The sequence below is a fragment of the Neolamprologus brichardi genome, chromosome 17 (assembly GCF_056152115.1).
Source record: "Neolamprologus brichardi isolate AB-2024 chromosome 17, ASM5615211v1, whole genome shotgun sequence".
NCBI classification, from domain to species: domain Eukaryota; kingdom Metazoa; phylum Chordata; class Actinopteri; order Cichliformes; family Cichlidae; genus Neolamprologus; species Neolamprologus brichardi.
In genome coordinates, this window is record NC_142120.1 from 11,264,839 (window position 1) to 11,283,656 (window position 18,818).

The 18,818-nt window shown below is 38.3% G+C and overlaps 2 protein-coding genes across 3 annotated transcripts; one reads left to right on the forward strand and one right to left on the reverse strand.

Moving 5' to 3' along the window:
- Positions 1-139: 139 nt before the first annotated feature.
- On the forward strand, positions 140-8,894 carry cax1 (cation/H+ exchanger protein 1). Of its 2 annotated transcripts, none has more exons than XM_087830589.1 (20): positions 140-218; positions 950-1,123; positions 1,339-1,469; positions 2,692-2,806; positions 2,927-3,043; positions 3,124-3,185; positions 3,349-3,525; positions 3,720-3,911; positions 4,329-4,428; positions 4,894-5,035; positions 5,573-5,756; positions 5,852-5,951; positions 6,046-6,164; positions 6,345-6,382; positions 6,474-6,601; positions 7,886-8,019; positions 8,184-8,278; positions 8,398-8,476; positions 8,566-8,674; positions 8,821-8,894. In XM_087830589.1, the coding sequence occupies exons 1-20, from the start codon at positions 140-142 to the stop codon at positions 8,892-8,894; spliced, it is 2,349 nt and encodes a 782-aa protein (XP_087686715.1). The 2 variants fall into 2 exon arrangements, with proteins under 2 accessions (XP_087686715.1, XP_087686716.1); XM_087830590.1 differs by having other exon boundaries at positions 3,397-3,525; positions 4,335-4,428.
- Positions 8,895-9,607: 713 nt separating this feature from the next.
- klhdc10 (kelch domain containing 10) lies at positions 9,608-18,563 on the reverse strand. Its single transcript, XM_006780702.3, has 9 exons — positions 18,346-18,563; positions 15,365-15,586; positions 15,039-15,193; positions 14,774-14,922; positions 13,845-13,929; positions 13,367-13,433; positions 13,231-13,278; positions 12,950-13,089; positions 9,608-11,714 (listed from the first exon to the last, which is right to left on the reverse strand). Exons 1-9 carry the CDS (start codon positions 18,434-18,436, stop codon positions 11,505-11,507), a joined length of 1,167 nt encoding a protein of 388 aa, XP_006780765.2. The 5' UTR covers positions 18,437-18,563; the 3' UTR covers positions 9,608-11,504.
- Positions 18,564-18,818: the final 255 nt, after the last annotated feature.

The following is an 18,818-nucleotide window of genomic DNA, read 5'->3' on the forward strand; positions in this document are numbered from 1 at the left end:
GCCAATAGCCGCTCGGACTGCACATAATAAAGAGGGAGGGAAGTCAAGTCCAGAGGATTACAGGGTAGGAGCAACGCTCGGAGAATAAAGTGTCATACCAAAAAAAACCAAAAAAAAAACCCCAAAAAAACAACCCAAAATGTCCCACAAAAACTGTTTACTTTTACCGGGTGATGTGGAAAACTTACCAAGAATATCCGAAGCTGATTCATCGTCAGGTGAGACCAAACTATTCGGCGCGTGCTCCTCCACACCTGCGCAGATCCTTTCATGTAGACTTGAAAATGACGTTTTGAGTATTTTGTCAAGTTTGCGATACACGTGCTCTTTAAAGTTAAAACTAATTTCAGTTTGTATTTTTGTGCTTATAATTCTATTGAAAACGACTAGGTGGCTGTTGTTAAACCTTAATGTTTAAACAGATAGCGTTGTGGAGGATAGCCTGACGGTCACAGTTGTATTGTATGTATGTAGGTCATATGGTGCTTCCTTGGGATGGTGTTTAGTAACGTTCCTAGAGGCAACAACTGCTCACTTTAATTCCGTTTAACCTATTTTTTCTGTTTTGATTTAATAAAAGATTCACATACTTGCTGCTGTTTTCTTCTTGCAGTAATTTCTTTTCATTTTAATCTTTGCCTTCCACTGGCTGCCAACCATTAAATCAACTGCTTTTCATGAACCATAACCAGTATGCATTCCTTTTTTAATTTGAAAGCCCAGCAGGATTCTTAGCGCTGCATTGCAATGCACTGATAATCAATCTTGACTGATTGCTGTTGAGAGCATGGGTTTTGTATGGACACTGTATGACTCTCAGGAGGTTTGTGTTTGTCACACACATTTTCATGGAAGCATGTCGGTCAGCTAACACACTATGAATGGAACTGATATGCTGTTCTCTTCTGAAAACCATACTTCACGCTCTTTATAATGTTTCCATGTTTAGAGACCTGTGTCCATCAAGAACAGCATCGATATCCACGGCGACTCTCCTTAACTGATAGGCTCTGTGTTGGGGCGCATCATCTCGAGACAGGCCCTGCAGATACACCCTCCACAGATGCTTCTGGACACCACTTCTGCCACTACACCCCAAAATGTTTTTTTGGTGTCCATAGAGGTGAATATGACATTAGCTGAAACTAGAATAAAGTAGCAGATACCTGACTGGATTTAATAACTCTAGTTGGCTGGTTCTGAATGATCAAGACTACCTTTCCCAACATGGCTGAAGCATTATAAGATTTTGTGTATATGGACATGTGAAATGTTAAAATATAGAGAGGTTTAAATTAGAACGGGGTAGAAAAGTTGTTGTTTTTTTAATCTGCACAGGGGGGCATGTCACCTCAGCCCGGTCTTCTCCACCACGCAATGGAGAAGAGGGATGGCATGAATGCACCACAAGGACTACAATCAGAGTTGACAATGAGGTGGAGGCACACAGGGAGGCCAACAACTACAAGGTAGGAAACCACTCGATCAGGGCGGTGGTTACGTGCTAAACACTTACTACATACTACGGCACCTAATTTCTCACTTTTTATTCATAAAGGAAAGAAAAGGGACTTGAAGCATTTTAAAATACACATGTGAAATAGATACACAGCTTTCGCAGTAAGTTTAATATGAGTCTAGGGCAAGAATTTAGAAATGTAATCACACCGAATCTTTCATTTCTAGTAACCATAAACTTTAGTGGTTCTGTGATAGCCAGCCAATTCGTTTGAGGTATCAGAAGTGACGCAGAAAAACATGGGGTTGTGTTTCGGGGCTTTTTCTTCTCCTGTAGTCTGTTATCCATGCAGGCTTAAGGGGGTTTTACTCACTCGGATGGAAAACGCAGCTAAACTGCCTGAAACGGCTCTTCTGTTGTCCTGGCATTTCTTCTGTTACTGTGTTGCACAAAAAAATGTACTCAACTTAATACAGATGTTAACAGCAATTTACGGTCTGCTAGTTTTTCCTTACAGGAGATGCTTTTACTTTATGATTGAGGATTAGTGGCCTAATTTTTACGGTGGTAGGAATGTTCCCACAAGAATAGCAAATATATGTTCAGTGTTAGCATGATGTGCCTGACATTAGTGGTTGCTTATTACGATAAAGCTGTAAACATTTATGCACTTTTTTCAGTTTCACTTGTAAGACAGCAAAACAAATGGTGACGCTAACACTTCTTCTTTGTCTTTTCTTTCTTATTCTGCTTCTTGCTTCTTGTAGCCACCTCTGTCACACCAACCCTCTACATGTCTTTCACCAAATTCATGAGCTTTGTATGTGGTCATCCTCTTTTTTTTTTTCCTGCATGGCAGCTCCATATTTAATATACTTTGTCCACTTCCCGGCACATGTGCAGATTGCCTCTAACGTTGTCACCAAACCAATCAACCTGAGCTGTCCCTCTGATATACTCATTTCTAGTCCCGTCTAAACTGGTCCCTCACATTATTTCTAAACTGTGGTAAAGCTGTGTTAAAAATGGCTACATGTAAAACAAAAACTCGGAATATCTCCAGAATGACGCTAAAGCTTTTTGTTTTTGAGTCCACACCCCTGAGTTGTTGACTACATAAGTAAAGTTAAAGTGACCCTCTCAAATGAAATTATGAACCTGTGAGTGTAATACACGCACTCAAAGCTGCAGATGTTTTTCTTTTTAACAATAATACCCCTTCATTTCTTCAGTTTGGTTTCAGAAAATGGAAGGCCAGTGTAACGGAGAAGCCCATTGAAGACCAATCGGAGATCATGAAAGAGCTGCACTCTGACCTTAGCATTGTTAAGGCTCAAGAACGCCTGGGTTCCTTTTGCCTTTTTTTCATATTAGAACTCTGTTTAACTCCAGCACGCTCGTACATGCAAATTCGTGTTTCTTACGCTAAAGAACTAACCTGCATTTGTGATTTCTGTCTCTTCTCAGGTTCAGTGGTAACCTTTGGGAATGTGTGCTATGTATTTTTATTTGGTTGGTGGATAGCGTTAATCTACATCCTCATTTCTGCTGTCATGTTTCTGACAGTGGCAGGTGCTGCTTATGGTATGTAGTCTTTAAAAAAACTGCAGCATTCTTGTTTTCTGTAAATCTGGAAAATAATGCTAATGAGTTGCTTCTTTTAGGAAAAGTTTGTGTTGCATTGGCATGGTACTTTATTTGGCCATTTGGGAAGTGTATTGAGAAGGTAATGAAGCCTTTTAATGTAATTTGTGTACTAAATTTGATACTGTGTAGACGCTAGAGTTGCTATTTTAAGTTTAAAAATCAGGATTTTTAATAGGATAAATAGGTTTTAATGACAGCATTCAGTTGAAATCCTCTTATAAGAATTTATTAATTTTTTTCAGGTTGATAATGTACTTAATAGATTCTCTGTGAACCCTCCAAACTGTGAGGTTATTCCTCATGAGACGGACAGTGAGGACCTTGTCGTGAACAAAGACTCTGCATCCCTAGTGTCTTCACCCCCAACTATCCAGATCCCTGTCCCAGAACTGCCACCAAAGAATACTTCAAAGCACTGGGTAAGAAAATCATACTGACCTCAGTTATGTGGTGCTGTGCACAGTTCTGAAATATTTATATAGAAGTTTACACATAATTCAAGCTAAGGGAAAAAGATCAAAGAAATTATTAGAATTTCAAAGTTGCCACGACTTTCATGTGCATGACGAGTGTATGTAAGCTTCTGACCATGAGTCCTAATCTGTCTCCACAGTGTCGTGTCAGCACTTGCATTTGGTTGTTACTTGGCTACCCTGTCCTGGCTGTCATGCACTGTCTCGCCTGTGTGCTGTCCTGGTTGCTGGTCTTCACCATCCCAGTAGCAAAAATCAACGCTCGTATACTAACCGGCGTCCTTCTCATGGCACCAGAGGACCTTCACATCCACACACTGGAAAAGGACAAGGTTATTTACTGAAACACAGATTGATGTTGTAGATATCAAGGCAGAGGATGCGTGAAGGATTTCCCCCTCCATTACCGCAATGGTTATGCTTTTCAAAATACCAACCGCAGTGTTGTTACTTTTTACAGCCGCCTTATTAGCCATGATCCTTTGTACTTCCCACAAGCTTTAAATGTGGTAGCGTGTGTTTAATGCTGTCTGTGACACTTTGTTCCTTTTTTTAAAAGAGCAATTGAACCATATCACACAAAAAAGGTTTTCAGTTTTCACATGGCCTCAAAGTGAAAGTATGATAAAAACAGTTCAGCAAAACTGAACTGTGTATAGCTTGTTAATGTTGGACCTAATCATTTTTAATGCATGTTTACTGACTCTTTTTTTTTTTTTTTTTTTTTACTTCTACGATCTCACTTGCAGACACAGGGATGTGGAACCAGAGTCCTCTTATGCTGTTATCAAGCTTTCAATATGCATTACTACAAATACACAGTCCACGGTATCAACATTTTCGCCCTCAGTATCCTTTTTAAGTTGTTAGACATAAAGTAAGGAGCTCAGTCACAGTTTTTAATCCTCAGCCTGAAAGGCCTGGGGGATGATCGCCAAGCGGTCTGGTGACACTCAACTTTGTGAATACGATAACCCAAGGATTGTAGAATTGATACCACAGATGTATCGGCTAAAAATGTAGGAAACGTTTTGGTGAAGGCCAGAGGTCAACTTTACTAAAAGTCTTGTGAAGGAAAAATAATTTTTTAAACTATGTTGTAATTGTATTTACTCAGAAAGATATGATAAAGGCCTTTTGTCTTCATAGCTTAGCTATAATGATAATAACCCTTCTGCTGTCTGATTTCTCTAACTGTATAAATTTTCAGGCCAGGGCAGACGTGCAAAAAGATGTTCTACTATAGCCACTAGTATTTTTACTGCTGGTCTGCCCACTGTCTGTCTGTTGTCCTTAAGCCTATGCCCACTGCAGACCTGCTTCCGTTGGTATTTATCACTTTGATCATTGGTTACGCTGACAAAGAAAACAATTACTTCAGAGCCGAGACAAAGTTTGCTACAGCCATGATTTCCATTATTCCCCTGTCTTATTATATTGGCATGGGAATAGCCAGGTAAAATTCTTTCATTTTATTTTTGAAGTGATGAAAAATTATAGTGGGTGAAATTCAAACTTCACTCCTTTTTATTTAATTGTTTTTAGCCTTTGGTAACTATCTAGCCCCAGCTCCTTTCATCTGTTTTCCCTACCAACAAGTAGGCAGTGAAGCAAGTCTTGGACTGCAGCTGTTCATGATAGTCCTCCTCCTGCTCGCAACCAGAACCTGCAGCAGGTGGAGGATTTTTAAACTCAGAGGCTGCACAGCAGTCCAAGATTATCGCAATTGAGGTCTGTCCACAGGACAAGAAACACTGATAGACAACTGAGTGACACTGACAACTACAACAATAGCAAATTTGCCTGCTTGCATGGGTAAAACACCAGATGGCACTAGCTGGGGCTCGCTGGTTAGCTGCCTCTGAATTTATGAATTAATGTGTTAGTATGTAGCAAGTTAATCCCACTGAACGTTTTTAGAAACTCTTAACTACTTATAACGTTTCAGTTCTTTTTGTTTATTTTGCTTTGTATCTGTGTATACGTCCTGCAGCATTTCTGCACAGTGTAACTTCGCAGTGGGAGCGGTGGTGAACGCAACTTTTGGCTCCATCACAGAGTTGACATTCTACATCACGGCATTGCTTCAGGGGCATCGTACTGCCACCAAATGTTATGAAGAAGTTGTCAAAGCTGCGTTAACTGGCACCCTTCTTGGATGCATACTGTTCATACCAGTAAGAGCAGATGAATTGTGCCCATTGGTTATATTCGCAATTAGATGTCTTAAGCGGATGGCTGTACTCATTGCATAAAAATTCTAACTGCACAGGGTATATGTATGATCATTGGGGGTATTAAACACCAGGAGCAACGATTTAACAGCCGTTCAGCTGGAGTGAGCTCAGCTTTGCTCTTCATATCCATTGGAGGTAAGGATGGCAGATGTGCATAAAACAAACTGAGAAACAAAATTCTTCCAAAATCTGAATCCAAACCCCTTCCATGCTGCAATATTGTCCCTAGGTGTGTTTGCACCTACCCTGTTTTCAAAGACCTTTGGTAATCTGATGTGTGAAAGTTGCAGCGATGTTCCCGGCAATGCCACTGTGTCCTTCATCTGTAAAAACTGTCACTATGACACGGTGGGTGGCTGCTTCTTCTTTTTGTATAGTGTTATAGGGTATTTTGTTATAGATCAGCTCAGTAAGTACACTTAAAAATGTCCAAAGGAAAGACTCAACTTTTAGGCTTTTCCAGGGCGACATGTTGCATCTTATTTTATTGTTGATTTTTCATTCTTATCTTGTTTGTGTTCACAACAGAGTCAAAGTCAGCCCCATTTAATTCTGTCCCATATTGAGTAAGTCTTGATGCTTGATTGCACAGCACTTCTCCAACACGATCAGCTTGATATTGTTTTGAGTGATAATTTTTTTTTTCTTTTTTTGCAGGCCTCTTATGTACACAATTTCTGTCCTTCTGCCTGCTGCATACCTAATTGGCCTCATCTTCACACTGAAGACCCATTCGCACATCTATGATATCCATATCAGCGATGGTCACGGGGGCCATGCACACGGTCAGTACACACAAGAGGGTACCAGCACCTCCAACCCCACTGGTGAAATCACCACCGGCCATCTACTTGTCACCAAACCATGTATTAATGCCAGTATTATTGCCCATGGGCCACGTTGCAACAGGTGTGTTGTGCATGCAGTCCTTTAATCTTTTGGGGAATAAGAAAGTGAAATGATTGCAAAATGCTTATTGCTCATTGCCTTCCTTATTACCAAGCATGTGCAGTGTTGCAATAAGGCAGTTTTGCATTTAAAAACCTGTGAAGTTTGAGAAAATTGCATTAAATTGTTTTCTAGGGGGAAAAGAAATGCAAACCTAGCTGTGTTAATCTTAAATAAAACTGCAACCAGCAAGACTGGTGAGCATTTTGGAGAAGGATTTAATAAACACATTGCAGACAAAGAACTCTTACATGTTGGCCCATCTCACTATACCTTCAGCCCCATCCTTAAACCTTCTCCCTCACAGAGAGAATTATGATCTTGTTTTCTGCTTGGCCATCACCTAAGGATTTACATCCCTGATAAGGAGAAGGAGTCTCGCTATCTGTTTAACATCTCCCATGAACTAACAATAGCCTCACTGTGTCAAGTGTGTGTGTAGAGGATAAGGCCCATTTGTAGTGCACATGCATACTACTAAGTGACCGTGAGAAAGTGATATTACTATTACTAATGTGATATGATTCAAATATATAATTAATACATCAGAAAAGAAATCTGTCATGACAACTGCAATAAAAAAAAAAGCCTTTCTTTGAAATTTTATGCATTAAAATAAAAACTCATGAAATATAACTGTCATTGTGTGTGCCCAACAGGATCTTGGCACCTCAAGCCATTAAACATTAACTCATTATTCTTTATTTGACTCTCATGGCAGACCAGTAATCAGAATTAGCAAATTAGAAGTTTGTATTTTTGTTTGTTTTAGCAAAGTCTGGATGCTAATTTAAAATGTAGCACGAGCTAAAGGTGATAAGCAAGCTGGCTTTTAGAAGGGAACAAGAATGCAGATCATACCTCATAAAATGCATATTTGGATGTCCCTATGCACTGACTGTGTGGAATGATCTGTAGGTAGATCTGGAAATGTTATTTGGTTGAAAGAGCCTTTCCTCTAGAGAGCATATTACAATCTAATATTTACAATGATAATGATTTGGGGTTTTCTTTGTTGTTGTTTTTTTAAGTTAATAAAATAAAGGGCACTAACGGTTTAAGGTCATAAGTACTTATTGTTAAACCTGTCAATGAGCTCATGGTATGGATGTTACAAGCAGGTCACCATGTTGTCCACTGGTCCCGGTGGAGGGCTCTTGGAGTGCTGATTGTTGCCACGGTGCTGATGGCTTGCTGTGCTGACCTCTGCACTGAAAACATTAAGCCCTTTCTGACCCATTCCTCCATCTCCCAGGTATTCCAATACATTATTATGTTTTTTTTAATAAGGAAAATGTAAAAACTCTAAACTTTATTGAACAAGACACCTGTAGCATGTAGAATGAAGTGGAAACATTGTATTAAAGCTGACCAAATATTATAATACTGAAGTTAACTGCTTATCTGCTTATGCTGCAGTACTTCATTGGGGTCACGGTGTTGGCCATGGTGCCAGAGCTTCCTGAGATTGTCAATGGGATTCTTTTTGCACTGCAAAACAATATCAGTCTCAGGTTTGATAACACCATCCTGTTATATTATCACGTGTGTTATAACCCACCTGGATGGGCTCAATTTTAATCTGGAGTAATGGAAATGCACAAAATAAACTTTTCTTGTCCCCTCTTTGTAGCCTTGAAGTGGGAAGTTGCATTGCTGTGCAGGTCTGCATGATCCAGATTCCTCTGCTCATCCTCTTCAATGCATTCTATGTAAGTTAAATTGATTATTATTTTGTTTGTGATAATTCCAGTTATGACATTTCAAGCTATATATATTATTTTTTCTTCTTTCCTCCCAGGATGTTGGCTTTATGCTTGTGTTCAGCGATATTCATCTTTGGGCTAGCATCTTTAGTGTAATTGTGGTCAATTACATCTTCATGGATGGGAAATGTGACTACTTTCAAGGTAAGCAATATCAGAATATAATACCAGAAATGTAAGTATTAATTTTGTGCGAATCAGATGTTATCAAGGACTTTCTCATATGTGCATTTGTCAGTTTTTCCTATGTCAAATATCTTGCTTATATCCACTCGTTGTCTTGTCTGCAGGCACGGCTCTAGTGGTGGTCTACCTCATCCTTCTGGCCCTTTACTTCTTTGCTCCTTCTCCACACTCGTGTTAATGTGCCAAATAGTAATTTTGAAAATTAAACATACTAAAATGTTTCTTAATCTTTGGTGGTGTGGGGTCAGAAGCACAAAATGTGGGATCAGAAATGTCATGTTGAAGATTAAAGTGAATATTTGGCTTTTTTATATTTATATATATGTATACACATAAAATAGTGTCTTCCAATTCTGTCTGTAATTTAAAAAAGTTTTTGCTGTTGAATAGAAATGTCAATTTGTGGTATTTTTCTTGTTAATTGTTGTAATATCTTGTTATTTGATATAATAAACATATTCATTAAAAAAAACTTTCTGTATTTTTGCATTTTGACTATTAATCTCTCAGCTTTTTCATTTTGATATTTTGCCTTTGAGATTATGTTATTCACTAGCATTTGGGAAAATTCAGCTTCACAAACACAACAAATACAGGGATGTATGACTTTGATCCATTGTGCACTTTGAATAAAAGTGGCAGCAACGATCCATGCAAGAGTCTTACACTGGATAATTCTAGTGTGCATCATGCTAAGCATTAGTACAGGAAAGAAAACTGGGGGGGGGGACAGAGAGCTCTTTACAGAACACCTTTATTTAGAGACCTCTTAACACGACACTCATACAAGCCCAGTGTACAACATTTTCGGGGTCACCTGTAAAACTGTGTCCCAAAGTAACGATTTGATGTTAATATTAAAAAAAAAAAGAAAAGAAAAGGGGGAAAAAAAAAAAAAAAGCAGGTAGTGACATCATGCACCAGTAATTTGGAACAGCAAGCGGGAAAAGCAGAAGAAAAAGGAACAAGGTAAAAATAATACAGGCAGACTCATGCATATGTGACCAAACCATCTGGCAACATCCCATCATATGTATATTTTTTTTAAAAAAAAGGTTTTTCCTTGTCATAATCACATTTTGAAGGTGAATATTATTTGGCATCTGTAAACATGAACATATTTTATTTAAACACTTGGTTTTTAAGATTACAGGATATAAAATTACAATCTTGGCCAGCAACATGTCACAATATGCAATTATGGGACTTTTAATTTACTTGTAAGTCTAAGAATTTTGTCTAAACATGCAAATATCTGCCTCTATCTGTCAAACCTCAATATCAGTTTGGGAAAAAGGCACTGCAGTATAAACAGATGTTCGCGTAAGCCTGCTACTGAAGCAACTCCCTGTGCATCATGTGTCTTAAACAAAGAGGGAGTAAAATTTTAAACAGAATCAAGTCTTTATTCAAATATAATCATATTAAATATATACATATCTATATATAGATATATATATATATATATATATATATTTTTTTTTTTTAAAAGCACCAAATTCACAGTGATGTGTAGCATGGTTTGGTTTACAAATGAAACCTGCAAGCAAACACAATGAAAAGGGAAAAAAATAATAAATTATCTTGAACATACCCACCTCGCTTCAATTTCATCTCCAGACTAGGCTGCAATATGATGTATAATGAACAATACAGGAACTACAGAGGTCCGGACACAGGCAAAACCAGCATTTAAAACTTCCTTACATGCCAATGAACAGCACAGTGTTTCTGCATGTTTTAGGCAATTCACCACAAATAACATAAGACTCTTTTCAAGGCATGCACTAATTTCATTTTTTAGGATTTGAATGCTTTTATATCCCAGGCAGATGGCATGTGTTTTTGTTTTTTAAGATATAAAAATAATTCGGAGAAACTGGAAATTTAAGATTACTTACGGTCAAAGTTATGCAATGATCCACTTTGACATTAAAAGCGCAGAAAAAGGTTATTGTAATTGGCTGATCAATGAACCTTAGAGAGTAAAGTGAAATAAAAAGGCCCGCGAGGAAGTCACAAAAACATTCACAATAATCTAAAACTCTACAACAGGTCAGTAGAAATGAAAATTATATATTAGATAGGGAATTGTATTAAATTGGCTAAAATGTGCAAAAAACACCGCCATGGTTCTTTAACAAACCACCATCTGCCACTGTTTCAGACTGATATCAATACTATCGTGGCCTCTGCATGGAGAATTTTTTTTAAAGATGAAAAAAACAAACAAAAAACCAAATGTCCACAAATGTGTAAGACAAAAATGTGCAAACTGCAACATCAGTTCACAAAGCTACCCCACCCTCCCCCATAAAAAGTGATTTCATTTTAATATACATGCATTCGTCATTCACACTGAACTTTTAAAATGACCAGATAATGCCGATTTGGACAAAAAACAAACAAACAAACAAACAAACAATGGGAGAAAACAGTGTTTGACTTCATGCCGGGGCAAAATAAACCATTTCCAGCTGTTTGATGAAAACCATGACTGTGTATTAGTTTGACACAAGTGCAGGGACCAGTGGGGGGACAGGGTCTTGAGTAAAATCCATAAAACATTCCACATATACTCTGTTCTTCATCACTTTAACTACAAAAAAAAAGGAAGAAAAACAAAACAAAAAGGCATCCCATTGTTTTTGGTTTTAAGGCGAGGCTACGTCAGGCGGGAGGGCAGGGCGGGGCTTGGGTCACCCTAAGACTTCCTGTGAATTCAATTTTGTACTGAGCCGCTCTCCTCGCTGTCCCTTCCATTTTACGTGTTCTTGCTCCGCTAAGTCTATTTCAAACGTTCAGTGAGTTCCTGTGTGAGGCCCAGGTTGAGCAGCTGCATGGTGGGGAGTGAAGAAAGGTGGGGAAAGGCCTTGAGGAGCTTCTCCCAGCATAGCTCCAACAGGCTGGGCACAGTCAGCCAGATCTTGAACAGAGAGCCAGTTCTCTTGTTCTCATGGATGTTCACCACACCACCATGGATGTACATGCAGCCAGCCTGGGTACAAAACAAAAGAGGGGGAAAAGGTACATTTTACAGTGTATACAGCTTAACAAGGTTCAGGCTTCTAAACTTCCTCAATGTCATCACTGATTATCCAGCTGGCAACAAACAAAATCTTTTCATTATGTTCTCCTTGCACCTTCTGGATCACCAACAGTTTTTTATTTTTATTTTAAGGATGGTTCCATATAATAACATAGAACATCAAAAACAAAATTAGATGTCCACAAATATAGACAAAAAAAACCAGCCATCATCAGGGGCTTAGAGCCAATCACTGGTCTCATCCACACATTGAAACTATCTATCGCACCTCACCACATGTCTTGCAGCACCCTCTCATATTTCTGCCACTCCAGGGTTCATGCAGTAACACTGATCCTCTCTTGGCACCATAACTTAATGTTTTATCTAGATCCATAAAGTGCAAGTCCTCTTCCTTAATACTTCTCCATCAACACTCTCAAAGCAAACATTGCATCTGTAGAGCTCTTTATTGGTGTGAATCCATTCTGCACCTCTCTTCTTAACCTAGCCTCCACAACTCGTTCTCATAGCTTCACGGCATCACTCGTGAACTCCTTCCCTCTGTAGTTACTACAGCTCCACAATCGATCAATAATGTGCATCAATGTCAAAATTGTTAAGGAGCCTCGAGTTCTGAAATGTGAAGCCTAAAACTCCATATTTACTAACAGTCAGGATAGGGATGATTGTATAAGACTCATTTTTCCCCCTCTTTTTTTTAAAGAAGAAAATGACCCTGCTTTTCATTGAATTTTCAACATTTCGGTAAATATTTTCCTCATAGTATAAATATTAAATAATAAAATAACCAGTTTCATTATTTATTTATACCAGAATGATATTCACTTTTTAAATTATATATATTTTGTAAAACGGTTTGATAAACCATGCTGTGCTTTAGGGCATCACTCCTCTGTGATGGACAGATTGCTATGAGCACTGTCCTCACAGTTTGTCATGTTTGGATTTACAAACAGATGCATCAGCTAGAGGCTTTACAGAGAGAATCTGCAAACCAGAAGGTGACGTCACCATGGCTTTGTCCATCTTTTTATATAGTTTAAGCTAGGAACCCACGACAGCTTATCTAACATGTAATTTCACCTTCTGTGTATACATTTATATTCTGAGTTTGGTGAGTACTAAGGTAATTTTGCTACTTTGAAATTTAGACTGATCCAAAGAAATTGTATTGTACTAACTGGGGTAACAGCAGCACAGTGAAAGTAAGCTGGCTCGGGCATCACTGCTGGTAGTTTGCTCCACTGGAAAGTCTGAAGGTTGATTTTCCACAGATCAGCTAATATCAATTCCCCATTGTAGCCTCCACAGATAAATACATCTACAATAGAAAAAGCAGATAAAGAAAATTGTTGATTCACATATAAAAACATTAGAATGACAGGATGTAGTATGAAATTACAGTGCTTAATAAGTGATACTGGCTATACAGAAATATGTTCTTTGGTATAGCAGGCCTCACCGTTGCGTATCTGCACACAGCTATGGCACCTTCGAGGAGCTGGATAGCCTGTCAAAAGCACAGATATTTTAGTAAAGTGCACTACTGTTAAGGATAGCACAGGCTTACAGTTAATCATGATGTGAAGTATACAAACCTATCTTTTCATGAGGTTTAGTTGTAATCTCCTCCCAGGAATTGGTTTCCAGATTATAAGCATGTATCTTAAATAAATAAAAACAATTTAAATAACCATTTTAAAAAAGTGACATGTGTGCAAATGACAGACTTGGACAGTTATCAAGATGGAAGACACTTCTACTGAAAAATTCTAAATATTTCCAACTCATCTGATCAGCGTTTGCGTAGAAGTACAGATATATAAACAATGACTAATGCTAGCATTTTTATATGCTTTTTTAGTAGTAGTGTACAGATTTTTTATTTTTTTGTAAAACCAGAGTTTTGTTTCTTCTCTTATTACCATTGGCACACTAAACAAATCCTAGGGAGTTCAAAAAAAGACTAAACTTTAGACTAAGACTATGAATACACCAGGGACATGGATTTTCCTTAGCTGGAACTCAGTTTTTTAGTTACTTCAGGGTATATAAAATCTTTCAGTGGTACAGTACCTTATCTAAAGGATATGATGTCCAGGAAGTTCCTCCTCCCAGAATATAGATCCTCTGACCATCATGTGCTATTTCATGCCTATATCTGTGAAACACACCATGACAAGGAATTTTAACATTTTAATACTAGTAGAGATGGAAAGAGATATGATGTTATCAGAAAACTTCACTCGCGATACAATATTAATGTAATTTTTAAGATTCTGCAATGTACAGAGTACTGCAGTAACATATATAATTACGTCCTCAAAGTTGAATTTATTATTATTATTATTATTATTATTATTATTATTATTATTATTATTATTATTATTAATAATAATAATAATAATAATAATAATAATAATAGATTGCATTTATATAGCGCTTTTAAGGAACCCAAAGCGCTTTTTACAATTCCACTATTCATTCACTCTCACATTCACACACTGGTGGAGGCAAGCTACAGTTGTAGCTACAGCTGCCCTGGGGCAGACTGACAGAAGCGAGGCTGCCATATTGCGCCATCGGCCCCTCTGGCCAACACCAGTAGGCGGTTGGTGAAGTGTCTTGCCCAAGGACACAACGACCAGGACAGAGAGCCCAGCCCGGCGACCTTCCGGTTACAGATGCGCTTCCCAACCCCCTGAGCCACGGTCGCCCAATTATTATTAATAATTATTTTTTGCTTGCAAAATGGTTTTCAAGCATACCAACAATGTCACTATAACCTGCCATAAATGTTGACATAAGACGGAATCAGTCGGCAATTGAATGGGGTCAAAGTGACAATTATATCCAATCTGTTTCTGATAATACAGCAGTGAACTGCAGAGAAATTTATTGTATTTTATAAAATATTGATATTTGGTTTCCCTGTATTGATACAATATTGCCACACAAAATATTCCCCCCACCCCTAATGTTAAACTCCTCAAGTATCATCATACCGCTCCTCGGGCAGGTCATCGGGAGGGTTGTTGGGCTTAAGGTGGATCCACTCTCTTGTGGTCAGGTCCAGCCTGTGTAGGTCTGTGCTGTAGATATAACCTGTCGTCCCTCCAAACACGTACAGGAAGCCGTTTATAATAACCATTGCCTGGAGGCAGAAAGTATGAAATGGCAGATAAAACACTGAAACAAAAATTTAACGTCCAAATTTTTCTAATTTGAATGTGGTCGTCAGAAAGGTGGATGACTGATTTCTGTGGCTACCTGTCCATAGATTCTGTTGGGCTTCTTCCCTCGACAGTTGAGCAGCGACCATCGTTTGTACTTCACGTTACAAACGTGAACGTCGTTGCCATTATTTTCACCAAAGGGGATTCCGGTGCCCCCAAACACCAGGAGGTTGTTACCGTGCAAAACAGCTGCAGAAAAACACCAACACCAACACCTTGATTTTCATACATGTTTGTTTTTTGTTTTTGTTTTTTTGTTGGGGTTTTTTTTTGGGGGGGGGGGGGGGGGGGTGTATGAAATACCAACAATGTGTAAACACTAGTAAAATGTTCAGAAGTACTAAATACACAATGCTTCACCTGACATTGATGCCAGCTCTGTGGGCATGTAGCCCTCTGTTCGGATCTGCTGCCAGCAGCCTGTTGCAAAATGATACCTCCATAGCTCCCTGAAAAGTGGATAGTCTTCATTTTCTGAGCCTCCTGACTCATCGTAGTCAGGGTTGTACCCACCAAACACATACAGGTTAGTGTTGTCAGCGACGCAGCGGTGCCCACTGCGGGCAGGTGGTGTGCGATGCCCTGGAAACAGAAAAAAACAAAAACAATCAAAGCCTAAAAATGACGATGAGGAGTACCATCCATCATAACAAAAAGCTACTACTTGAGCTAAATGCTGCTCTTAATTTTATGCATGATTTGAACTTTGACACTGCTTTACCAGATAAAACAAACATTTTTTTTTAAACTGACAGAAAAAAATAAAATGTGACATTGTAAAGCTATATAAAAAACATTATCCAAAAGTAATACAAGTACTTGTAATAACAGTGATATGCCGTGGTCATATCACCCAGCAATTAAATCAATTAAAGCGTTAGAGTATAACCTGCATATGCATCTAAAAAGTCGAACGTTTTTTAGAACTTAGGACTAGTTATAGATCCAACCTGACTAATGCTCCACCGGTTATATACATAACATGTCAACTTTCATATTCATAACTATGAGAAATTCTGCATTACAAGAGTCGTTGTATGACATTTACTGGAACTTGGGAAGAAACGTGAAGGCGTTAGACCAAGAACACTATATAAGCTCAAGATTATGATCTATGTTAACTGATAAGAATGTGCTTAAGGTTCAGTATAATCAGCATTCATTACTAATTTCCGTTGCTGTACTGCAGTCTTTAGGATTACTATAAATTATTTTTACAACAGGTCAGCTGGGATACATGATGGATGGAGGGAATTTTAATGCAGTTGCAGAAATCTTTAACAGAGAGGAGGAAAGGAGTTACACAGAAGATTTAAAAAAAATCCTATTTTCTTACATTTAATTTCTTATATGCTATTGGATAGATATACTAATTGAGGCAAATTACTGTGAAGCCAGAGTTACAGGGTAATTTACTAACAATGTGCTGTAATTTATATATAAAGATGCAGCCAGTTCACCTCAGTAAAAAGAAAAAACAACTTTTTGTAGAAAGAATGCAAATTAGTGGCTTACAAATCCAGAGGAAGGCAAAGCGCTGCATGCCTGCTAACTAAAATAATCCAGTTTAAGCTCAGGTTTCATATAATTTTTTTTCTCTGAAAACAGCAAGGCAATCATGATAAATGAGACGAGCCTGAATGAAAATGAATATGCTTTTTATATAAGAAATAACTCTTCTGATAGAAGAGTTATTTCTCAGCACTGTGCAAAGGGTTCTAATGATTAGGACTCAGGTGCAGCGCAAGATTGATCCAGAGGAGAACTGCATTATTAAAAACTGTCCCACCCTATAAACTTGAAATCTGTGTGGAACAGCTGACCTGTACGATGCGCAAAAGACCACAAAACATTATTTACAGTCAGATGAAGAGCCATCTCAGTTGCTATGTTACTATCCCATCAATACGCACTTCGCCTTTTAGTTTTAATAGCACATTGCAACATTTAAGCATTAAGCATTAACTCACCAAACCTTTTATTGGTTACAGATTCAACAAATGGGGTTTGCCTCTAAACACGCACACAACTTTTTTTTTTCCAGCACTAAAGTTTGTGCACTTTGCAGTAAATTGTGTTCCGAAGACTTTGTAATTTACACTGCTGTGACTCATTTAAATATTCTCCTCCTGAAAGTGAAAATACAAATACATTTGGTATAATACCAGCCTCAAAAAAAACCCCTCCTGTTCACATACTGACACTTAGTCTCTTTTGTAACTCCAGCAGCTTTTTAATGTCAAAAGAAGGCTTTGTGCTGCTGTAGACGTTAGTACACCTGGCCCTAGATTTTTCTTCTTTTTAAGCCTACAATGAGTTTTTCCACAGACTGTTCTCTTTTATAAGACCTCCATAAAACAAAAGGGTCAGAACATGTTGTGGTGAAGGAGGATGTGCGTTTTGTAGTCCATCTTCTACCCATTGTAGTTTCATCAATACTCAGGCACACTATGGCACCTATTTGCTCCTACTGTCTTGTAAAACTTCATACGAGCAATAAAACTACAATATAAGTATTTTATCAGTCATCAAGATAATATTTCTCTGTAGATCTATGTCAGCATCCGTTAGAGTGACCAGTTTTGGTCTTTGCACTGCAGAATTTCCCTTTCCTGACCAGCTTGTATCTGTAAAACACAAAAGTATACAGGATCTCAACTTAGGATCTACCACAGGCATAAGAGGAAATAACTAGCAACCAAAGAGCAGTCTATTCTTTGAACATTTTATACACGCAATAGATCATCTCAGATATGTTTGGGTTTTAGTTTTTAGTTTTTTGGCCAGTAGAGGTTATACTGAAGTTATCCTCTATACGTTGCTGGAAAATAGAGATGTAACAAATCTCTCCATGATTGAGAACATACCTAATGAGAGCTTGAAACTTGTTAGTGGACATGGCTCTGTGATCCGCTTAAACCATCAAATATTTTATCAACCCTCAGCATAAACCACAGATACACACAAAGCTTAAACCTTGAAATTATTATAAATAAAACCTTAAATCCATGAAATCCACTCCAGCCGATATTAGAATATTTACTGTAGCACACTGCAGCCGATAAAGCTCTATGCAAAAGTATTATGTGCTATTTTCTCCTGTTAGCTTAGATAGGATCGCACCCAACACATCAAAAGATAATCAAACAGAATTGCGGGATGTTGCTAGCCTGAATGTAATGCTTTAAAATATCACGAGTAAAGGCAAAGTTTAAAATTCCTGACTCAAAGTAACAAGCAGCTGATGTAAATGACACAGACTTAATTTGACTGTACAAACATGATAACGTCCAGGTAAAGCGTAACGTCGTTAGCATATCTTGCTAATGTTTTTGACCGACCTGCTAACGTCACACCGTGCGGCGGCCTGCCTGTCAATTTCTGGAATTTATTCAGCTGGTCTGGACTGTGAGCACATTCGGCGTCCGACATCGTCTCCCCCTTTACAATCCAGTCACGGAGAATGGCACGTCAAATAAAAACAACATCTCATAAGAGCCGTAGAATCATTTTACGTTTCAGTCAGTTTGGAAGACATCCACAAACGTTACCTCCCCCCGCTGTGGATTGGACTTGGCCAATCACTGGACTCGTTATTAGGACGTTGCGTCACTAGAGGTGGGCGGGGCGGCGGTTGCCGGTATGTATCCACAACACAACAGTTTTACTTGGAGTGTGGATGGCCCCAAAATGCGTTCCCAGGCATATATATATATATATATATATATATATAATACAAATAATGAAAAAAAATATTATTGTTATTGCTTGCACTGTACAGACCTAGTCAAGGTTACCAATTACCTTCTTTTAA